General features: G+C 38.9%; 1 protein-coding gene across 16 annotated transcripts in view; it reads right to left on the bottom strand.

The window, feature by feature from the left end:
• The window catches only part of LOC306885691 (CLIP-associating protein 2), a 49797-nt gene that overhangs the window by 9576 nt on the left and 16065 nt on the right, over positions 1–24156 (bottom strand). For 2 of the 16 annotated variants that reach the window (XM_079442392.1, XM_079442387.1), the window contains 19 exons: positions 20331–20477; positions 18583–18659; positions 18332–18424; positions 14600–14745; positions 14206–14341; positions 14052–14122; positions 10652–10711; positions 10475–10552; positions 10229–10396; positions 10096–10133; positions 8853–9017; positions 7846–7950; positions 5399–5566; positions 5148–5189; positions 4370–4477; positions 2559–2665; positions 1223–1467; positions 1045–1108; positions 252–308 (listed from right to left, as the gene is read on the bottom strand). In XM_079442392.1, coding sequence (XP_079298518.1) covers positions 252–308; positions 1045–1108; positions 1223–1467; positions 2559–2665; positions 4370–4477; positions 5148–5189; positions 5399–5566; positions 7846–7950; positions 8853–9017; positions 10096–10133; positions 10229–10396; positions 10475–10552; positions 10652–10711; positions 14052–14122; positions 14206–14341; positions 14600–14745; positions 18332–18424; positions 18583–18659; positions 20331–20477 — 2075 coding nt within the window. Of the gene's footprint in view, positions 1–251; positions 309–1044; positions 1109–1222; positions 1471–1610; positions 1635–2558; positions 2666–3168; positions 3232–4369; positions 4478–5147; positions 5190–5398; positions 5567–7845; positions 7951–8561; positions 8583–8852; positions 9018–10095; positions 10134–10228; positions 10397–10474; positions 10553–10651; positions 10712–14051; positions 14123–14205; positions 14342–14599; positions 14746–18331; positions 18425–18582; positions 18660–20330; positions 20478–24156 lie in introns of all 16 variants that reach the window. The other 14 variants (XM_079442396.1, XM_079442390.1, XM_079442395.1 and 11 more) reach the window with 12 other exon arrangements.

Below are 24156 nucleotides of genomic sequence, written 5' to 3'. Positions count from 1 at the left end.
ACTAATCCTTTAAGGAAATAGATCAAACACTAGAAATTAAAAATAAGGCACCCTTTTGAAAAAAGACCATTATAGACTAATAAAAAAGGGGGGGTATGGTATGAAATCTATAGGCATATTTTGCCATTTAAATATCCACACTTTTAGTTATCCACATAAAAGGATCCAGGGTTCTCCTACCCCTGAAGAAAAGCTTGGGTGGCTGTAGAATGTGATCGTGTTGGACAGGAGTGTGAGAATGACTTCTGTACCTTAAAAGAGGCAGAACTGATACCGGATTCTGCCGTGCCGAAGCCTCTGGAATCACGCTGCAAATCAGAAAGAGGGGCGGGCCATGAGCCATGAGCCCAGTAATCAGATAAATGGGGAGGAGCTACGGCCTACCCGACAAGATACAGTATGCCAGAAGGAGGGTCCAGGAGAAAGAGAGACACCTCAAATGCGGGTTAGTCTGTGTTCGTGTAGGACTGGGCTGTCAATTCAACCAGTAGTTTATGAGTAAAATTTTTAAGAATTATTTAAATTTACACAGAAAAGACACTTGAAACATAAGCGCTTATACGGAAATCCTACAAGGCTATATTGAACTTTTAAGCATTCTTATTTTCTCATGTTCATACTAAATGGTTCATACTAATAGATTTGCAGATGTTGTTCTTTTTTTCGGGAATTGTGACAGTCCCAGCATGTGTATGCGTGAGTGCAAGCAAGAAAGGAAGGAAAGCTACCAGAGGAAGTTTGGACGTCGGGCATTATAGTGGTTGAAAAAAGACGAGGGAGCTGTCTGAAATCAGAAATCCACTCAAACCAAACCATGCGATTAGCCACGGTCTTCAACACCAGAGTTAGTGTGCACTGCACATGCCTGAGAGTGTGGATCTGTGTGTTTGAGGCGAGAATACGGGCTGTGGGTGAGGCAGAATCCGATACAGTTAAGCGGTTTTGTGTGATGCAGGAGTTCATGCTGGTGTATGTCTTGCAGAGGTATGTGTGTGTGTATAGTGTAAGTGTGTTCTGGAGCTTGAAAGCGGCAAACGAAGGTACCTTGCTGTGTGGGTCTGCAAACATCCTCGTGAAAATTTCACACAACCTCTTCAGCTCAACACGGCTGAAACAGATAGAAAGAGTAAACTAAACACTAACAATGAACATGAATCAGCCAATTTACCAAAGCTGGAATATGAAAAACAATCACACCTTATTTCGAGTTTGAATGAGTTACCTGAGAGTTCGTTGGCTTTTTAACAATGCCTGCAATCCCATCAGCCCCTCTTTTCTCTCAGACCAATTGGCAGAGGCACAGCGATTGAGCACTTCTGCCACATCCTCAGTCTGCCGCATATACGTTGGAATGCTGCCATTCCGGGAGCTGTACGAACGCTCTGAACACGCGCTAGAGGCATCACTATTTGCATCATCATCCGAGTACATCCCATAGGTGTCATACCGCCGCCGAGCTGGTTTCTTCTGCTTAGGAAAACATAACACATCCAAAATGAGCATTTTAGGGATAAAGTCCCTGAGACAACTTAAAAAAAGAAAGACTGTGAAAATTTAAATTTAACATCATCTTAATGCAGAGAGACAGACAGAAAGCCAGACAGACTAACCTTGCACCGCATATCTCCTAATAGCTGGCAGCATTGATAAAGCCAAAGGTTAAAGCATGAATTAAAGACAGACATTTAGCACATAATACACTGGTTAGGTTATTTTTGTGAGTACAGTTTTTTTAAGTTTGCATACCCCCTGCAAAATCCGCAAGATGTTTATAGCTAAAAAAAACAAAACAAACAAACAAAAAAACTGGTACGCATGACACTTTTGACATCCCTACATAATATTAAATCCCAATCCCATATAAATATAGTGATGTCAAAAGTGGAATATCCAAACCAGTTGTTTTTTCTTTTTATACACAAAATTATGGGATCAGTGGGATTTTTTAATCTTTTGTACTTCTTTAACAGTATTCTTATTCTCACCAAGCTGAATTTATCTGATCACAAATGCAGTAAAAACAGTGCTAATGTGAAAAAATATTACAGTTTAAAATAATCGTTTTCTATTTTAATATATTTTAAAATATAATTTATGATTTGAATTTTCAGCAGCCATTAATGTAAACTTCAGTGACACATAATCCTTCAGAATTCCTTCTAATATGCTGATTTGCAGCTCAAACATTTATTATTATTAGTTTAAAACTGTTGTGGTGCTAAATATTTTTGTGGAAACCATGAGACATTTTTTTTAATTATTTTTTCTATTATTTGAAATATAAATGTTGTGCAACAACATAAGTCTTTACAGCCACTTCTGATCAATTTAATTCATCCCTGCTGAATAAAAGTAATAATTTGTCAAAACTAAAAAAAAAAACTTGCTGACCTTTGCTGATCTGAAAGGTGCATAAACATAAATAAAACAAATGATGTCTCATTTTAAAACTGCTAAACATCAGATTCTGGGTATGTAATTGTCTGATAAAAGAGGGTATGTAAACTTGCGTGAGTAGGGAGTAAGCAGAGTTCCCGTATGTGTCTATTTATTTTTACCAGAGCATCAGCCAGGGCTTCCTCCACGTCCGATCCTGTGTTCAGCACTCTCATGGCACTAACTGAGGATGAGAGACGACTGGACTGAGACATACTCAACCCAGAACCTACAACACACAAAACACATTTTACACATACATCCACAAATACATTTCAAACCAAAAAATTGCATGCAGTGATCTTACCAATACTGAGAAATCAATTAAAACATAATTCACCAATAATATGGATATTGACACTAGATAACCAGAAACAAATGATTACCACTGAAATCATTAGTGAAAATTAACCACAAATGCCCATAGAACAACAACAAAAAAAAAAACATCCAAAAACAAGCACACACATAAAAAAACTTGGGTTAAATTCAGAAAGAAAAAAAAAAGATAGGTGGCTGTGAAAGATGTTCCACACGAATCTACTTGAATATGGTTGTTATCAATGTAATGGGAGGAACAGTTGTTATGAACACTAATCTTAAAGCATGCTGGTCTGATGGAAGCTAAACTGAAAGAAGCAGAAGAATGAGATGAAAAACTACAATTCAAGAACTGACAATGACTTTAAAAAAAAAGTAAAGAGTCCTGTGCAGGCTGGGGTGACAGTTCACCTGCTGCCCCGAAGGCATCTGGGGCATGAAGAGCACCAGTTGAGCGAGAATAATGCCGGGATGCTGCAACACACACACAAGAATGCAAACAAGCACACACACGCGTAAATAACCAGGCCAGTGTTAGAGCTCACCAGAGAAACTCCCAATTAGCAGTAATGTAAGAATGTGCCATCACCAACCACACACATGCCCCGCTGTAACACACAAATTTCACACACTTCAAGTATCAGTGCTCAAGGGTATTAGTCCAGTTCTGCTTGTGTTCTGCACAACACCAGGAATATTTTCACACTTGGGCACCCCTCAAAAAAGTTCTTAATTCTTCTAAATTACCTAACCTCAAAAATATTGCTGGCAGCAGAGTCTCTCGATCTTACATTTTATTATCCTGATTCCACTTTGAAGTTTGTGCCTCTCAAAACAAACTTGAAATGAAAATGTTGATTATTTCTCAAAAAGAAAAAAAATGTGTTGCACTTTTTTGGCACACTGAGGGCTCCATGTTTCATTTAATAAAATACTTGTGAGAAGGCTTTTGCACATTAAGTACATAATACAGTCATCAAGGAATGGCATTCACAAACAATTTTTCTTCCTTCCAGAAATGACATTTCTGTGCAAAACAGGATATTCAACAACAACAAAAAAAAAAAAAAAAAAAAAAAAAAAAAAACTAGGGTAGATACCGATGAGGAATCTGTATTAAGAAAACTGATAACTATTAGGGTTATTCCTAATATTTCCTGTCTGTAGTTTTACATAATTTTTCTCTGGTGTGCTGTATTTAAGGACCTCAGATGAAGCTTATGTCAGCATCCATCGGCAATGTTTACTATGTAAGATGAGGCAAAAAAAAAAAAAAAAACAAGGCCGGGAGAAAAACTGCTTCCTGACTAAGCTGAACCATGTGTGCGATTTTCAACCTCCAAAATATTTGTAATTCAACATGAATGTGTTTGCAGTGCTGTGTATCACTGTACCAACATTCCTGTTTGGTAGCTGCAAAAATGTTGAAGCAAACTGAGTCGGAGCAAAGAGCAAAATGTGTAAATGTGCAATAGCTTGACTTCCAGTTTCAAATGAAGTGAAGGAAGACGCGTATAATTTTTCAGCATGGCATGATTTTGTCTAATCATTTCAGGTCCCTGCTGAATTGAAGCTGGTCCTGATAGATGAAATGGTTGCCGTGGTTACTCACCGAGCGGCGTGAAGGAGCGCACAGGGCTGGTGTCTCTGCTGCTCTCTCGGCTGGCCTCACGACTGCAGCCCTGACTCACACTAGGCCGTGGTATACGACTACCCCTCGCTGACCCACCCCCAAGAAAACATATCAAGACAAGAGCAGAGAGAAAAAACAGATAAAGAAGAACAGAGACATTGAAAGGTATAACAGATAGGCAAGGTAGGAGCAACAGAGAAAGAAAAGCTGTAACGATTGCATAAAGTTTTTCTAATTACTGAAACTACAATAGAGTTAACTTTTTGAGGAAAAAAGGGCCCAATACAGAGCCCTGAGGATTTGTACTATTTTCTAGAGTCCATGCACAAATTCCACATTAAAGGAATTGATAGGAAAAAGCAGACATTTAGTTACAGGGGAAGAACAATTAGAAGGTTAAGAATTACAGGGTGAATGCTAATAAATGGGAGGTGGAAGGTCAGGATCTTTGCTTTTATATCCTGTGTCTTAACCAGTGTTCAACGTTCATCTGCATTCATGAGATGGACTTCATTCATTCACTTTGCAAAGAGCAGCACCAAGCTATGGAGTTTAACATCACAGTAGACAAGGGAAGACCCAGCAGATTAATGTGACAGCATGTTCTGCTTTCCCAAAGCAACATGTTACACGCAACACAGCACAACCTCCAGCGTGAAACCTCGATTAGGATGACAGCCCCAGCTCAGACAGGCAGATGGATTATCATTATGGGATGACTGGCGGAGATTAAGGGGGAAAAAAAACACCAACATACCTCCTTTTGATCCATTGTAGATGTGGCTGATGTTTGAAGGAGCTTTGATTGAAAGAAAATATTTAAGTTTTGGTAAGAATATCATCGCCTGTTTATGTGAAGGCCTACTGAAGTCTCACTTGCAACACTTTCGCAACTTATGCCTCAATGGACACTCATTGTTAAAAAAAAAAGTATTTTATTCATCAGAGAGAAAACATATCTGAGGAGATCATCAAGATAGAAGACCACAGATAGAAGCCAGTGCTTACCAACAGAGAGGCGCGTGGGGCTGGAGTCTCGACTGCAGCCTTGACTGCGTGGGATCCGGCTGCGACGGTGGGAGCCCGGAGCTGCGCTCACACGCTGAGCTCCTGTACTGAGTGTGCTCAGAGCTGTGCTGGTCAAAACCCGGCCTGGGGAGCCCGAGCGAGAACCCGCTGTAAATATACAGAAAACAAAAACAGAAGTTTTGTGAGCCTGAAAAACCATTGAAAATGTACATACTTCCTACCGATAAATGCTTTTATATGCACACATTAACACAAACAGCATTAAACATATAACAAATAACACACAATACAGACTGTCCACTAACGCCAAACTTAAACATCACCAACGAACTAATCATCATAGCTATGCTGACAGTTTTGTTCTTTATCTAGACAGTAATAATTTACATTACAATAACAATCACTGACACAGATGACAGTTTGACAGAAGTGCTAGTGCTGTGATTCTGATTGTGTCCGAGACAAAAAGGGAAGAATGAGGTTTCCCTAGCGAACAAGTGAAAATGTTTCTATGACTACAAACTCTACACAAACACAAATGAACATGCTCACACTGCACTTTGACACACCAGTGACCAAATCATTAAATTTCCCCACTCTATGACGTGAAGTAGGGTGGGCGATATGCTCAAAATCTTGTGTCACGGTAATAATACGCGCTTAACAATAATTATTTTTGCTGAAAATTCAAGCAAATATATTTTAAATCATAACACAATTATCATTTTTTTTTGCTAATTTAGTGGCTTAAATGCTTTCAGTATAAAAGGAACATTTACTTTAGAAAGTAAGTTCACTTGAGAACTACATTACTTTATTGCCTTGATAGATGCAAGTACCGAAACAGCTTCACATTACATAACACCAAAGTTGTTTTTTAAATTGCACCACATATATACAGGAATCGTGTAGCAGATTCATAGTAGAAGCAGAATCTATTAAACAATTAATATATACACCGTCATACCGCCCAGCATTAAAGTGAGGTTTAACAAATTATTCACAGGTTTGAAGAGAGAGAGAGAGAAAAAAAACACCATCCAAAGTGATCCAAGCAAAACACCCTCCATGCATTGAAGAAAGTAGGGGCTGATGGGAAAACCCATGTTTTTTTCCCTCGTGAAACAGGACAAGGGAAGATGTAAGACTAGAGGTTGGAGGCCCACAGGATGGGAGTGACTGGACTAAGTGAATGAGTGACAGGTGAAATATGTTGAAAATCTTACCACCAACAGGGGTAGCAGACTGTGATCCTGAGCCAATGAGGGGGGAGGATTAGGGAGCGGGGCGGGGCCAAGAGACCCATTGGGTGGGAGGAGGAACATCATATTAAACGAATACAAATGCATTATGGGGAAAAACATGCAGTCAATGTGTTGTTTTGACACCGTACAAATTAATAAAACCATCAGCCTGCAAATGAAAACATCAGTATGAGATGCGCACATAGATTCAAAAAGCCCTGCAACAGCATCGCAACTGACGTGACTCCACAACATCACCATGAAGGCACACAAAAGATGAAAAATGCCATGGTTGTGTTTGCCGCCACTTTAGTTCCATCAATACTCTCATTATGTTCAAGCAGCCCAGGCTGCCCAACATTCACCGCTAAACCGATGTGTCTGAGAGTTTGTGTTTCTACACGCCTGCAGGCAGAAATGGACTGATACCGTCACACCCAAGTGAAGACCACACAGCATGCAGGCCACTCAAGACATAAAACGCTTGCTCGCTCACAATCGCTCTCACACACGTTTGCATGAACTAAACACACTCGCCCACATGTCAGACGAGGGTACCTGGCGTGCAATCAGAATCGTCGGAACCTAGAGGCACAGAAACAGTTGGAGGAGCTGTGGGTTACATCCTTAGAGCAGGATGACTCCTGATAATCTTTTACGTACACACACACACACACACGCAGTTGACAATGTGTGTTACAGCACATGGTGTGAAGACCGTTTCACTACACGCTTGCCATGTGTAGAAAAATAGCATTGAGTCTTATTTTTCCTAAATAAATTAATCCTTTTATTTTGCAAGGATACATTAAATTGATTAAAAGTGACAGTAAAAATATTTATATTGTTACAAAAGATTTCCATTTCAAATAAATGTAAAAATGCACAATAGGAAGGCATTACAGGAATAACTCTGTATAAAATTTATGTATGGATCATTTCTAGGAGTTTGCAGTCAGTACAATCCTATATATTTTGCACTTACAGACATTTACAGACTAATACATTTACATGAGAGCGGTATTATGCCAATATAGTGTGTTTACGGTGTGGTGTGTGAGCAAAACGACAACATAAGAGGTGTGTAAGGAATAGTATATAATATTTCATGTTGAATATTTGTGCTTCTTCGCTGTATATGTAGAATGTGTATGAACACACAGTGTGTAGGTAGTTACTTACGTTGTGACTGAGATGCCATTTTTGATCTGGTCCGGCCTCTCGAGTCCACCTGACTGCTGCCCACACTAGATGCAGTTGATAAAGTCTGCTTAGTTCGTAGTCGCCCTGTAGAGAAACAAACATGCTGTAATACCTAAAGTCAATCATAAAGACACCAAAAAATTACTAATAAGAGATTTCCAGAGTGTATCGCTGGCCCTCCAAAACAACCAACTTGGGCCAGTCCTGTGATTGAGGGAACATTTTAATGATTGAGTTAAAGGATAGAAGACAGGACAGAATGGACAGAGTATAAGGAGAGCATCAGATCAGTAAGGGTGATTTTTATTGAAGCAATTCAACTTGGCACAACCACAAGCTGAAAGGCTGAAGATGAATCATATTCTTGCGATACCACACGCAACCAGCAGACGGCAACAGCACTACATCACACACAATGAGCTCCACCCACTATGTGAGAGGATCAGGTTCCCTATTATGCCTACAAAGCACTGAAAAACTACAACGAAAAGCAAACAATTTTCCACCTAGCAAAATTCAATATAGATCAGAGGCGCATATACAAATCACCCCGAAATCCTGATCAACGATTCAAAGACGAACAGTAGGAAAGCGTGAGTTACATGAGCAGAAAGGAAGGCCGATAGAAAGGTGGAGAGGGCAAGTAAGAAAAGGGGAAGATGAAGAACAGATGAGCAAACGGCAGATGATCTTACCATCCTTATCAGAGGCATCATCTTAAGCCAAAGAAGAGAGAGAGAGAGGAGCACAGCAAACCAGTTAGAACAAAAGACACAAACATACTCGCAATAGAATCCCACCCCACGCATACGCACACACGCGCGCACACACGCAACCTTGAAGAATTAAGACAATTCTTCACTTCAGTTCCTATTGTGTGTGGTAGAAAAGAGCGGAGAGCCTGTATATTCACATGTATGAGTTCTGCATATTTATGAGTTAATAAAATCTGGTAAAACTGTGCATCGAATTTATGTGGCTCCTACCGAGAGATGCGTATGATCCAGGGGCCAGGCCTGTCGTGACTCGGCCCGCCCCTCCAGCCTGTCCGCTGTGTCTAGCTTTAGCACCGGCGGCTGCATTGACATCCACATCGCTGCGGGAGCGCTGCAAAGAGCCTGGAGATCCTGATGATTTTGAACTTGCAGGCACTAAAATAACAAACACACAAACAGTTTCAGTTTTAGTTGACAATAACAACCCTGCTGTAGAGCATGTGACATACATGGGTAGATGGCACATACTTTACACATAGGCCACGTTCACACAGCAGCAGAATATGGTTGTCAGTCCTGTATCTGAGTCCCTAATACGGTTACGTTCACACACAATTCGGTTATTTATGGGCGTGAGTCACAACCACATTCTGTAACCGAATACACCTGTAAATTTTCAGGATTCACAAACGCATTCTCGGAACACACGCGCTGTGAATGGAACAGGACTGGACAACTAGTTTTCTGTCACGTCATACAGTGCGAGAGAGAGCCGTTCTGTCACACAAACGAGCGCCTACCATGTGTTACGTGTTTTCATGTGCGTTTTTGGTAACTTACAGTGACGGAGAAATGAGATGCGTCATCTGAAAGTTTTAGATCCCGTCAGTTTTCCACCGGAGTCGCTCCCGTCAGTTTTTTGTTTTGTGCCCAATTCAAATGCGATCTCCACCCAAATTTAAAAACTGCTGTCGGTTAATGAAGATTTGACGAAAGAACTTCATTATTATGAACGTCGCCATCTTTGATTTTATTTTGGTCACTGTCGCTGTGGTTACTGGTAAGGAATACGGGCTTGAGTCCCTTTGCAAATTTATACGGACAGTATATTCCAAATGCAACTGTAAGCTGCTGTGTGAACGGGACATTTTGAGATTCACACCTGTTAGTAAATGCGGTTGTCAGTGTGAACGTAGCCACACATATTATCACATACTAAAATTAACATCCTGTCCTCTCACATACAAACTTAACAGCATTTTGAAAATTCCTTTAGAATTTTTATGTACGGAATATCTGTACCTTAAAATTAAGTTTTAAATTATGTAGTAAGTTTAAAGATGTGTTGGGTGAAAAGCATAAAATAAATGATCAGGACCCAAAATATTGATGTTTTCCTCAATCCAATAATTGTATTTTACATATAAAACAGATTTTTAAAGTCACTGAACATCATAGGCATTAATTACCCATACACATTTTCACAAGACATGCACACACGCACGGATCTCACCTCTGCCTGGAGCAGCTGACCACTTTGACAGTGGCCGACTGTGAAAAAGAAGAGAAAAAAACAGAGCTATTTCAAATTCACTATTTACTGGGGGTCTCTGGTATAGTCAGATGAGGGTGAGTGAGACACTTACTTAAGGCTTTCTTGCGAACTGGAGGACGAGCGATCCGACTGCGGCAGGGACGCCACACTGCCTGAGCTCTTTAGACACGACTGAAGTGTCTTCTGATAGGATGATTCTAATGAGTTATACAGAGAGTCTGCCTCCCCGGGGAAATGAGCCCGCAACCCCCAGTATGCCCTGAGAGAGTGCAACAAAGGTCATAAAACACAACATGAAATGTCAAAATACATTAAGTAATTTCAGGATGGCACTCACTTCCTGGCCTCCACTCGAGCCTCTGAGTCTGCATCTCTGATCCCCTTCTTAATACTGTCCACCATCACAGCCACATGCCTGAGACACAGAGGAAAGAGAAAGAGCAGTATATATATAGTAGTTTTGGCCTTTCAACACCATTAGGCAGCTCTAGTTTAGCCTGCGCTGTGGTGGTACCTCTCCAGAGAGTGAGTCTGCCATTCCTGCAGCAGAAGATCCAAGAACTCATAACAGCGCCTGACAGACAGAAAGAGGAAGAAAGAGATTCAGTAATGAATGTGCTCACACAGGTCTGTAAACTTGCCAAGGGCTCAGGAGGGATGATTAAGACTGTTGCCCTATATTACTGTGTATTGTAATATTTGTACATATAAAAATAATTCAAGCAAGTAGTGAGAAACAATCCCTGGGGAAAAAATGATACAAGTTGTGATTCTTTTTGATTATTCAATATTGATGATAATTCATTCACGTTTTAGTTTTTGCATTAAAGAAAAGATCAAACTTGGCAGTTAAGTTTTACATTGTTAGAAAGATTTCTATTTTAAAAAAGTTTCTTTTAACTAGGGATGCACTGATACTGAGCTCCTGTACTCGTTAAAATGCCTCGATACCAAACGTCGATACCACACAGCATGTGACAAGTGCCATATTCAGACAGACAAAGAAACACTGGCAACAGAACAACAGACACCAGAATGGAGTTATTAGAGATTAAGAATGCTACGAAGTATACAGGTACATCATTCTTGTAACTTATTTCAAAAAGTGAACCTTTGATATATTTTAGATTCATTACATGTAAAGTAAAACATTTCAAAAGTTTTTTTTGTTTTAATTTGAATGATTAGAGCTTACAGCTCATGAAAGTTAAAAATCAGTATCTCAAAATATTAGAATATTTACATTTGAGTTTCAATTAATGACCATCCCTAACGTATAAATTCCGGGTATCTCTTGTTCTTTGAAACTACAATAATGGGGAAGACTGCTGACTTGGCAGTGGCCCAGAAGACCAACATTGACGTCCTCCACAATAGGGGTAAGTCACAGAGGGTCATTACTGAAAAGTGTGGCTGTTTACAGAGTGCTGTATCAAAGCATATTAAATGCAAAGTTGACTAGAAGGAAGAATTTGGGTAGGAAAAGGTGCACAAGCAACAGGGATGACAGCAAGCTTGAGATTACTGTCAAGCAAAGCTGATTCAAAAACTTAGGAGAGTTTCACAAAGAGTGGAATGAAGCTGGAGTCAGTGCATCAAGAGTCACCTCGCTCAGACGTCATCAGAAAAAGGGCTACCAAGCCACTTCTGAACCAGAGACAACATCAGAAGCATCTTACCCGGGCTAAAGAGAAAAAGAACTGGACTATTGCTCAGTGGCCCAGAGTCCTCTTTTCAGATGAGAGCAAATTTTGCATTTCATTTGGAAATCAAGGTCCCAGAGTCTGGAGGAAGAGTGGAGAGGCACAGAATCCATGTTGCTTGAAGTCTAGTGTGAAGTTTCCACAGTCAGTGATGATTTGGGCTGCCATGTCATCTGCTGGTGTTGGTCCACTGTTTTTTCTGAAGTCCACAGTCAACGCAGCCATCTACCAGGAAATTTGAGAGCACTTCATGCTTCCTTCTGCTGACAAGCTTTATGGAGATGCTGATTTCATTTTCCAGCAGGACTTGGCACCTGCCCACACTGCCAAAGTTACCAAAAGCTGGTTCAATGACCATGGTGTTACTGTGCTTGATTGGCCAGCAAACTCGCCTGATCTGAACCCCAAAGAGAATCTATGGGGTATTGTCAAGAGGAAGATGAGCGACACCAGACCCAACAATGCAGATGACCTGAAGGCCGCTATCAAAGCAATCTGGGCTTCCATTACACCTGAGCAGTGCCACAGGCTGATTGCCTCCATGCCACGCCGCATTGATGCAGTAATTCATGCAAAAGGAGGCCCAACCAAGTATTGAGTGCATAGAAATGAACATACTTTTCAGAAGCCTGACATTTCTGTTTAAAATATCCTTTTTTATTGATATGTAATATTCTAATTTTCTCAGACACTGAATTTTGGGTTTTCATTATCTGTAAGCCATAATCATCAAAATTTCAAGAAATAAAGGCTTGAAATATTTTACTCTATGTGTAATGAATCTATATAATATATGGGTTTCACTTTCTGAAATGAGTGACAAAAAATATTGACATTTTTCACAATACTCTATACTAAATTTTTTTTAGATGTATCTGTATGTATGCAATGAATATAAATGTTAAACATTCAGTATTAACACCTGTATGCTGATGTGCGCGAGCTGATAAACAAAGCACGCAGAGTGGATTGAGCGCGCAGCGGCACAGATGCGCGAGCTTGTCGAGAATCTCTCGCTCTCACAGACATCACCAGAAAGTTTGTAGTTTGGTCAGATATGTCAAAAGGAAGTAAAACAATGCACAAGTTACTTAACGGTAGGTAGGGGGAAAGAGTAAGAAGGAGAGAGAGAGAGCACTTCTGTTGTGGGATCTTTATTGATGTTTTAGCGCGCATCATTTGAATTAAAACGAAATCGTAAATATAAGAATTTATTGGGGCATTCACTATAAATAACATTTATTTATAATGCAATTATAGCTATGCAATTCACGCTCAGAATCGCAAATGAATCGCCTGCGATATTGAACGTGATATTGCGTAGCTTGTTAGTGAACTACGGCTCTGTGTATTAAATGCCGCTCCATTTGAAAACTGGCGATGGAGATTTACCGCTAATCACGGAACCGGATTTACTGACTAGATGCGCATGACAATCGCATGCAATATATCGTGCATCCCTATTGTAAAATACATTTTAATGGTCACAATTAAGTGTTAAAATAACCAAAGGATATACAGTCAAACAAAAAATTATTCAGAGACCAGATATAGTGTTTGATATTTTTTTTTTACTAGTGGGTACAGGACACTATAGTTCATTTATGTAAGTGAGGATAGCAAAATTAAGTACACTGTGACATATTATACCCAAAACTTCTTCATACAGTGGACTACCAGTAAAACTGATACAAATTTGGGACCAAAAATTATTCAGACTGAGCCTGGGAAAAAATTGAAGTTCAGGTTTGCATGATCCTGGTTGACAGCATGCCCAGGAGACTACAGGCTGTCATTAAGGCTAAGGGTGGTCCGACAAAGTATTGATAGTTGTGTAAATATTGTCATACTAACTAAATTTTGGTTTGACTATCTATTTGACAAATGAAGTTAACCAACTAACATTATACATACTCTTTTGGTTTCTGCACCCAATATTTAAAAAATGTTACAAATACAATGAAAATATTGGTATCGGTACTCGGTATCGGCAAGTACCAAAAATAAAGTATCGGTATCGGACGAGTACTGAAAAAAGTGGCATCAGTGCATCCCTACTTTTAACTTTCAATTGATCAAAGAATCCTGGAAAATAATGTCAGGGTTTACACGTACACAAAAGTAGAAAATAATAAAAAAATCTAATCAAATTAAATACCACTTTTCCTCTGTTTTAACCAAGCTAGTAGCTAAGTAGTTTTAATGTCTCACCTCCGGACGGCCACAGACTTTGATGTGCAGTTGGCAGTGATGAGAGGAATTAGACGTGGGACATGAGTGTGCTGAAAATACAAAAACATAGTCAAACACACACAGACACAGTGCAGTCAGACACAATAAACTAATGCACACCACTGTTTCTCACCCGTATGATGATGCGTATGGCTGCTGTGCCAGATGTGGCCATCACTTTGGCACAGTTAGGGATAAGATTGAAGAGCACTGGAACAATGGCTTCTGCTCCATGATCAAACTTATTCCCTAATAGTGTGGAAAGATGCCTACAAAGACATAAACATAACGCCACAATAAATTGGTGTTTTTTACAATGAACAAAAAGCAACATACAAATTAACATTCATTTGACTGGAAATGGGAATTGCTTTGCTCTAAATTGCTTTGTAACCTCCTTGTCTCCTGCACTTAATTAAGTGGCTGATGGAAAACAGATCTCAATAATCTACATAACATGCACATACAATGTTGTAGTGCCAGGGATTTGAGTTCACATTTTTTAAGAAGTCAATTAAGACACTCACGCCACCGTGATGCAAGCCTCCCGCACCACCTGAGAACGCAGGTCTTTTGCCGACAGCTTAAATGCACCATCCAACAGACGCAGGTGCTGGTAGAAACAATCATAGTCTGTTGCTCCAGCAACCAGCAGAGATCGGATTTTCTTTAGCTGTGGAGGGAAAGGGAGGGGGAATGAGACCACATCAAAGAGAGTTTGTTACAAATGAATAGAAATGCATAAGCAAAACTACATAAAAGCCAGGAAACTCCTTACAATTCCATAAAATGCTGAAGAGAGGTTTAAAACATGAAGTGTAAACGAACCATATGTATGGTCACAAAGAAAACTCTAGGTCTGGTGCATCCCAATGACATCACCCCTTGAACTTTGACATTGTCATGGGAAACACCAATAATAGCATATTTCACCAAATATTTGTTCAGTAAACAAATTCAGCCACTTGTAAGTGGAATATGGAGACAATGTCTGATTAAACAAAAATGTATTTTGTGAATGCATATTATAGAGCTTATTGTGAACAATTTATCCATGCATGTATTTCTTTTTTATTTTTATTTTAGCCTAGTAATGTTTAATCAAAATGTCATAAATAGGGCAATCAATAACAATTACTTTGGTAATAGAGTAATCAGTCGATTATTCTAACAATTAATTGAGTAATCGGATTATTATAATGAATTTCTAGTAGTAATAAAAACAGACTTAAGCGAACAACAGCCTTTGCAATGACTTAAATATATATAATAGCACATAGGCAATAATTAGTTCAAACAAATTATCAAAAGCAAGTAATTTAGTTTTATTGAACAAAACTGTTAAAATACATAATGCACTATAAACAGAGCTAATGTACATTATGCATTATAACAAATGCAAATAATTAAAGTGCATATCTCAAACCTGCATCGCATATATTTATTTAATTGAATCGTAGCATTTGTGCATTCACAATAGCATTATATTTTATTATGATTTTTAAATGGGTTTTAATATATCATGCAGCTTTGGAAAACGGTCTAAAGGTGCGTTCACAACATATCATAATTACCGTGATCATGAGATACCAACTTGTAAAAAGCACACGCTTGTAGAACTCGTAATTACAACTTGTGAACTAGTAAAACAAAGTAGAATGTCACGTGCTGTCATCTCGAAATTACAGTAATTAATTCGAGGAATCTTGACAGCCCTAGTCATAAACTTCCAGTGATCAGGCTTGCGGAGTAACAGAATACATGTAACGGCGTTACGTAATCAGGATACAAAAATCTAGTAACTGTAATCCGTTACAGTTACATTAAAAAAAGTATTCAGATTACAGTTACATTTTGTAAAAAGTGGGAATATTATCAGGATTACATTTGTTTCATTTAAAAATAAATTAGTTTTTTGACATAACGCTATATTTAGCGCTGCTTCATCATACAGTAGTTCCTGTTTCTGTTGACACCATAGACTGTAAAAAAAAGATGGACGACAACTCCGCTTCCTTCCACTATAGAAAAGTGAAGCGAATACATCTCAGTATGGCCGTTGCCATCTTGAGAAAATGACGTCATTTGGAGCCTGCGCAGTAGAGTCGTGAGGTGGAGCTGCGGAATCAAACTCCCGCAGACCCAATCAACCATAACGACACGCCCCATTTATATAGCATCAAATTTCTGGCTAAAATCAAACTTATCACAAAAACGAACAATTGAACATATATCAGCGTGATAGCAACTACCTTAAATGACCAAAACCATATTTCGGAAAATTGTATTGGAAGTGTAATTTATTTTTTTATTTTGACTGAAGTCCCATTCGTTTACATGGAGAGGGCGGCGTTTATGACCTGTACTGCAGCCAGCCACCAGGGGGCGATCAAAGAGCCCGCAGCTTCACTTTTAAAGACGAGTGAGACACACCCGGTTGACACGTTGACGCACGTGAGCCACCTGCTGGTGCGTGCGCAAATAACACCAGTCTACAATTATTCTCAAACGTGGGATGAGAAGGTGCAACAGTTAATTAATTGCGATGCTTCCTGCTGGGAAAAACCTTTTCATGTCTGGAAATTTCAGTTATTTTGTCTTCAAAAAGGATAAAGGAAATAACATTGTTGTACATCGTAAGCTATGCATGAAGACTCTTGCTTTAACAAAGGCTACTCAACCAACTTGAACATTTGCAGGTACGACTATCATGGAAATCATCATGTTAGCTAAAATTTTGTGTTTGTTAGTGATTTAAAATTCCATGGTGTGCATGACTGCAGTTGTAAGTTTTCTAGTGGAAAATGAGCTGGAAAATCCCCACAGCCTGGATCACTCAATGCAATTAAAGTAAGATCATAGCATTTCACATACACTTCAACATGTAAGCTTATTTTAAAATAGACTAATATGTATAATGGTGCAAATTTTTTAATGTTGTGTATAAACTATATTTATCTTTACGTGTACATATTAAAGAAATGTAAATAAAAACGATAATAAAAATTAAATTATAATACTAAACTGTATAGCCACTAGATGTCTGCATAGCCTTTTAAATATATATGGGTTTTAATATCTAGATGGTGAAACAAGACACGATTTTTAATAGTTTCAAACTGTTTTTTACTATAGTTTTCATTTTAAAGTCATAGTTACATAAAACATCTGTAACTTGAAGTAATCCAAAAGTAATCAGACTACATTACTTTTATATTGTGGTACTTGGATTACGTTACTGAATAATTTAATGAAGTAATTTGTAACTGTAACGGAATACATTTTAAAAGTAACCTGCCCAACCCCTGCCAGTGATGCATACAGAACTTCTCCAATCATTTAGTCCACCCTTACACTTGGATGTCCGTCACAATATGGAAGAAAAGATCTGATGCTACTTCTGGTTCATCATGACTTTAAAGAGAGCAGAACATTTTAAGTGAATAATTGCCTATTCTTTCCTCATTAAAAACTTTTAAATATAAAAGAAATCAATAAAACATAGATGGAGTTAAATCAGTAACCAAATGGAAACTGTTTTAATAATAAGGTCCTCTCACATGGGCCACCATGTTGAGACCACATGACCAGTTAAACTGACTTTATCTTGGTAACCGTCATAGCATCAATTTAGTTCGGTAATTTCACGGTTATTTCAATGCGCTAGGGAGTTTGATTGACAGGCGATCTGACCAATCATAACGCTGAATCTGCCATTTTTGTCTGACAAATGAACCAGAAGAGTATTGATGTCTTTCCGCGGTTGAAACAAGATACCTTCTAATGTTCATTCATGCTATAACTATTAAAGAGGAAGAGATGATCAGTTAATGAGCCACTTGAAATGAGGCACTACAGCGATCTATCACGACACACTCAAAACCACAAAACGATATTTATTGTTTGAATAAAAAAAAAAAAAAAAAACTCTTTGCTCCGCGATGTGATGGTATTTTTGGTATGGTATTATGGTATTTTTCACTGTGTGAGAACATGAGGGCAGCATGGCTTGCCGGACATAATGAAGGGGGGCAGGTCTTTGTGAAGGGTCAATGGATCAATTAATTGTGGATGACTATAAAAAGTACATTTTTATAAAACGTGGCATTAGGAACTGAAAATGTGTTTTTTCTCGCGATGCCTGCATCCACACCACTAGGTGTCAGTGTAAGTCCAAGGCAACTGCCACATCTACCAGCGTAACTTAGACAAAATGACCTGCATGAGTGTTTGAGTCGTGTACTATATGTTGTACTCACCGCAATTGCTCTATGGTCCCAGTCATGCTTATCGTCAGACAGAACCTCGCGAATCTTGTTCAGATTATCCTCTAGGTCTCGTGTGGAGTAGATCTATGCAACAAGAGAAATGCACAGAGAGACACCAGTTTTAGATCAAACAATTCCAAGCCTTTGATCAAACGTGAATGCTATGAAAGCCAAGGGTAGATTGTAACTAGGTTCTGAGGGAATTGAGTAACACCTCCCTCATTTATACACAAGTGTCTCACCTGAACTGTGGGGACGTCTGTGAATGCTTTGATAAAATCCTCCTCATCCACAGCTCCTGCCCCCTCCTTAGAGACACCTGCAAAACACATAAGTGACTTCCATTAAAACTCGAGACAGCTATGAGGTTTATGAAGGGCACATGAATCTGTCACTGTTTGAGACATTTTTAATCTCAGTCACACTAGGAGACAACTAACTGACAGTCGCAGCCGTTACCATCGAAACGGAGCACAATGAGGTGTTCCTATGGCAACTGTTGCATTGCTAGTCAAACGGGAGGGTGTTCTCTCTGAGGGAGTTACACACATATACATATATAGACACACACACATGCATGTGAGTGCGTGTGTGTGTTTTTTTTTAAATCTGTATACCCAGTGAAATGGCGCTTTTTCAACCTATTACAGAGGCTGTTAATGTCTTATGAGGGAAGAAACTTATCCTACATATTAACAGCTCTCAGTCTTAATGGACTTCCTGTCTGTCTTCCTATCCGGTTGTAATTGAAAGATCAATCATGAAGCCCAGAGGGGGTTTGGCCTGCAAGATCTGCCACACAGGGGGGAGACCCGAAGAGTCTGATAAACACATAAGCATCAGTGAGCTGTCAGTTAGCCTTCAGGAAACCTCATATCAAAGCATTTTGGGTGGACCTTGTTAAATGAAAGCGTGGTAATGAGCCTCAGCAAAAACGTCAATTCATTTTGAACTGCTGATACAAACCAAGTTTTTTAACAAAAAAGGGATGTGTGCAAACTTTGTGTTCTGTAAAAGCATCAATGCATACAGCTACACAAATCACATGAATTGCATTGAAATAACAAGCAAACTAAACACTTTGCTTACTTTCTTTTCTTAAGACACCTTTTTTACTGGTCAATCATAAAACACCCTTAAGGGGTTGTATTCTCAGTGGCAGCTTTTCCTTCAAGCTTTTAGGAATGGGTGGTTAAAACGTATACATATCATACAATAACAGAGATTCTTTTTATGATTTTACAACCAGTAGATATATTTTTTTATACTGTAGTAGATATTTTGTATATAAACAATGCAAAAAACACAAACAGTAATGCAACGTAATGAAAACACATACAGCAGAATGTGTCCCAAGCAAGTCAAGACACTGAATAACTGGCTTTTAAGTTATTAACCATAATGCAAAGCTAAATACATTTCTAGCTACCAAGCATATCACAACTGATGAGGTGTCTGTATGCCCACTATTTTACAACAGCTCTGAATGTGGTTCATCAACTAGAATTTAAAACTGGAACAATCTGTTTTATAATATTAGTTCTTTGTTCTCATTGTTACGTAATGTGAAGCTGTTTTATGCCAAACTGAATAATTTGTTAAGAGTAATACTTCAGTTTGTGTCCATCAAGTTCCAAATTAAAAGAGAAAATCAAACGAGATACCTTTCAAAGTACGAAGTACCTTTCATGTGAGAAGTTTTTTTTCCCACTGGATTGTCTAAAAATAGGCATCACCATATGGTTATTTAATATAAACCATTTTTTTCTAATTCGTTTCCATCCATTTAATTTCCACCCATATAAAGTTACCATTATATAAAACTGATAATCTTACATCTTCCTGACAGCACGAAATAATTGAGCCTGTCATCAGTCAATTTGGACTTTTCAAAATGCACAGCACGTTTATTTTACCTAGATAACGTGCGCAACCAAGCTGGCTAACCTGCACCCTAGGATATGTAAATACAATCTCACACTCGTCTCACCTGTCTTGGCAGCTCCAGTGGCACTGGGTCGTCTGGAACTGCTGGCAGAGTCTCCAGGTTTCTTGGGTACTTTGGGCACTTTAAACGCAGCCTGAGCCGATGATGGCCTGCTTCCATCCACAGAGTCATCATCGTCAAAACTACGATCTGAGAAAAGCAATGAGAACTTGAATCAATAGGATAACAAAGTCTGAACATAAAGGCAGCATATCAATAGACCAGCTGAGATCAAGTGCCTCAAATTCTGTTCCAAAATAGACTTACAGCACAATGATATGCAAAAACAACTTATTTTTGTACCAACAGTCTCACATTCTCATTCCAATGTGGCTGGTTCAATAATAATCAGAATATATCGATGAACAAATCCATTCCCACTGAAACCCAAGGCAAGTACAGGTCTGATTTCCTCCCAACCACAATATCATCTTAAATAATCAATGACCAACCCAGAACCAGGACCAAATAGAGGCCTGAACAGCAAAAACAGGAAGTATAGGTAACATTAATCACTCGAATACTTTCACAAACAAAGAGCAATAGCTGCACAACTCAAAGACTCCATAAAACCACCCCCACACAAGAACAGATTGGGTGCATCCAGTAAAGAGCAAGGCTAGAAGAACACACAGTTTCTCGTTTCATCCACCGGCTATTAAAAAAAACACCAAATCTCCACGGCACCTGGGCGACACCCTTTTTCTGCACTGGTTCAGATGTCAACGTTAATTTGAAATGCCAGCAACATTTCTAACACCTCAAGAAGCCACTCACAGTCACAGATGCGTTTGCAGATGAGGCGCCTCATGCCTGAAGGCGGGCGTGGCTCTCTCTCGTATCCGAGGCAACGCCCAAGCTGTTGCTCACATGACAGCGGTTCTCATGGCGGCGAAATATCCCAAGACGGATCAGCAAGGCACGTAACACGGTTCACAGAAACCACCACCCAAAACCTGGTCGGCATCTTCCCTCTCAATTACTCTCTCGCTCCATCCCCCTCGTCTCCTCCTCCATCACTCCCTCGCACTTTGCTCCTCACCGCCCCCCCCCTCCATCCCAGCACACGAAGAGCCAATCAGGAGAGTGATGACATCATCTTTGACCAGCCAGTGAGCTTTGAGATGAGAGGATGCTTCTCGCTTGTCAATGAGGCTTGTTTTGTCTGGAGCTCAAACTAAGCTAATTAGCAGCATGGTGCTGCATGATCATCATAGTTTAAAGGCAAATTCATGGTCAAACACACATGGTGGAATAAAATGTGTAAATACAAATGAGAACAAAGGCCACGCCCCTACAGCTCAGTGTGTGTGTGTGTGTTTGTGTGTGCGTGGGCAATCACACTGTGACCCCATTACTAAGCCAAGGGCTGACTGCACTGACACATTATGGATGCTGACCCACTAGTGGAGCTGAAAGGGCTCTGTGTGTCAGCCTAGTATGCGTTTAGCATTATTAGCATTGTAGCATTACCCGCCCTTTGTTCAGACGCGAGGGCGTGAACAACAATCCAACAAGGACGGGCCAATGACGACCCTGGAGAGCAAGATCAAGCGAGACTGAGGCAGGCCAAAAGGAACAAAACAGCAACAGGAAGCAAGAGCGAGAAAAAGTGGGGACAAGCTGAAGGGAAAAAAGGGAGAAAAGGCAAGGATGGCGCAAGACAGAGAGAGAGCTGGCCGCTCTCAAAGGCTGTTGCCATGACAACAAGAGCAGCCTGCATCATTGGATTTGAAAGATTAAAAAAAAAAAAAGAAAAAAAAAAAAAGACTGAATCAGATTGGTTTGAATTTTAGTCTGCCAAAAATGGTTGGCTTAATAAAAATGAAGTGCTGTCAAACGATTAATCGAATCCAAAATATATATATATATATTTTTTCTACATAATATGTGTTCTGTGTATATTTATTATGTATATATATATATATATATATATATATATATATATACACACACACACACACATCACCAGACTCTTGGTCTCATTCTTTGAAATACTTTTCCCAGCCTTTAATGCAGCCAGTTCCAATTGTTGCTTGTTTTGGGGAGTTTCTGCCTTTACTCTCCTCTTCAGCTGGTGAAATTCATGTTCAATCGGATTTAAATCTGGAGGTTGACTTGGGCAATCTAAGACTTTCCATTTCTTTGCCCTTATAAATTCCTTGACTGAACTGGCAGGGTGTTTTGGGTCATTGTCCTGATGCAATATGAAGCACTTCCCAATGAATCTGGTGGCATTTTCTTAAATATCGGTAGGCAAGATGGTTTTGTACCCTTCCAAATTCATTCTGCTACTGTCATCATCATACATTAAGTCATCAGTAAAGTTGAGAGGGCCTGTTCCAGAGGCAGCTATACATGCCCATGCCACGACATCACCTCCACCATGCTTTACAGATGAGGCTGTATGCTTGGAATCATTTGCAGTTCCCTTTTTTTCTCCACATTTTTGCTTTCCCATCTTTGTCTCATCGGTCCATAAACACAGTTCCAAAACTCTTCTGGCTCACCTTTGTGCTTTTTTGCAAACTCTAATCTTGCCTTTCTATTTTTGGTGTCAAAGTCTCCTGAGGACAGTAGATTGTCAGAGCATCACCCCAGCTTTCTGGAAGTTGTTGGTGATTTTACAGACACATCTTTTAGGGTTCATTTTCACAGCTTTTATGATTTGTCTGTCACCAACTACTGTTGTTTTCTCAGCCGATCAGGTCGTTGTTGGCTGCTGTTGTCGCTGGTGGTTTCTCCATGCCCTTTGTTTTTGCTAGAGCTCTAATTGACTTCCTCTTTTCTTTTAGCATCACAATTGCTTGCTTTTCTCTCAAAGTCAACTCCCATCTTCATCCTGGTTTGTGTGTGTCATCGTCGAATGTAAGATTCAGAATACAGAAGTAATGGATATAACAGATACGACATTCCCTGCTTTTAATATTTGAAGAATTAATGCAACAGGACACAGCTGATGACTTAGAAAGACCTGTGAGGCAACTGTTCAATACTTATGCTCTCATCAGATAGAGGGATGAAACTCTAAAAGTGCTGAACTTCTTAGCCGGTAAAACATCCATGAGTTGAATCACCCAATAATAAAATGTGACATTTCTGTAGTTTTGTCTCATTCTTTTTTTAATCATATTTGTAAATGTCTTGACTCCATAGCCAACAGAGCAATTTTGTCTTTGTGTGTATGCATGTATGCATACATATATATGCATACATACACACACTTTTTTAATTTAAATAATAAATAATAATAATAATACTAATAATACTACTACTACTACTACTACTACTAATAATAATAATAATAATATGCCTGAATCACATTGGTTAGTATTTTGGTCTGCCAAAAATTATTATTATTAAAGGCTAAACTAATTTACAAAGGTTTACATTTTGGTCTGAAAATTGGCCAGCTGAAATCAGAAAAGGAACATTTATATTTTTCATATTTATTTTTTAGGATATAAATTTACTAATAATATTACATTATTATTAGCAGGAATGGTGAAAGTTATTTTTTTAAGAATAAGCTTTTTTTTTTTCAAATGTATATTTTACCTTCTAAAACAGTTTCGATACTAATGGGTATTTGGGGAAAAGAATGCCCATTGTGCAATCAAGTCTGTGGGAAATCACTGATGTGGAAAAATTTAATGCTATATAAACTAAAAATTGAAAGTTCAACTTTACAAAACACCATTCAAGGAAGGAAAAGATTGCAATATATAAATTCTTAATAAAAGAATTGTAATTTTGTATTGTGACAAAGTTATCAATGTAATGACACATTACTCACTTATTGCCAGTTATGAAGAATATGTAACACAGC

This window comes from Barbus barbus (genome assembly GCF_936440315.1).
Source record: "Barbus barbus genome assembly, chromosome: 19".
NCBI lineage: Eukaryota > Metazoa > Chordata > Actinopteri > Cypriniformes > Cyprinidae > Barbus > Barbus barbus.
Note: the sequence above shows the minus strand (reverse complement) of the source record. Positions and strands in the feature narration are given on the sequence as shown.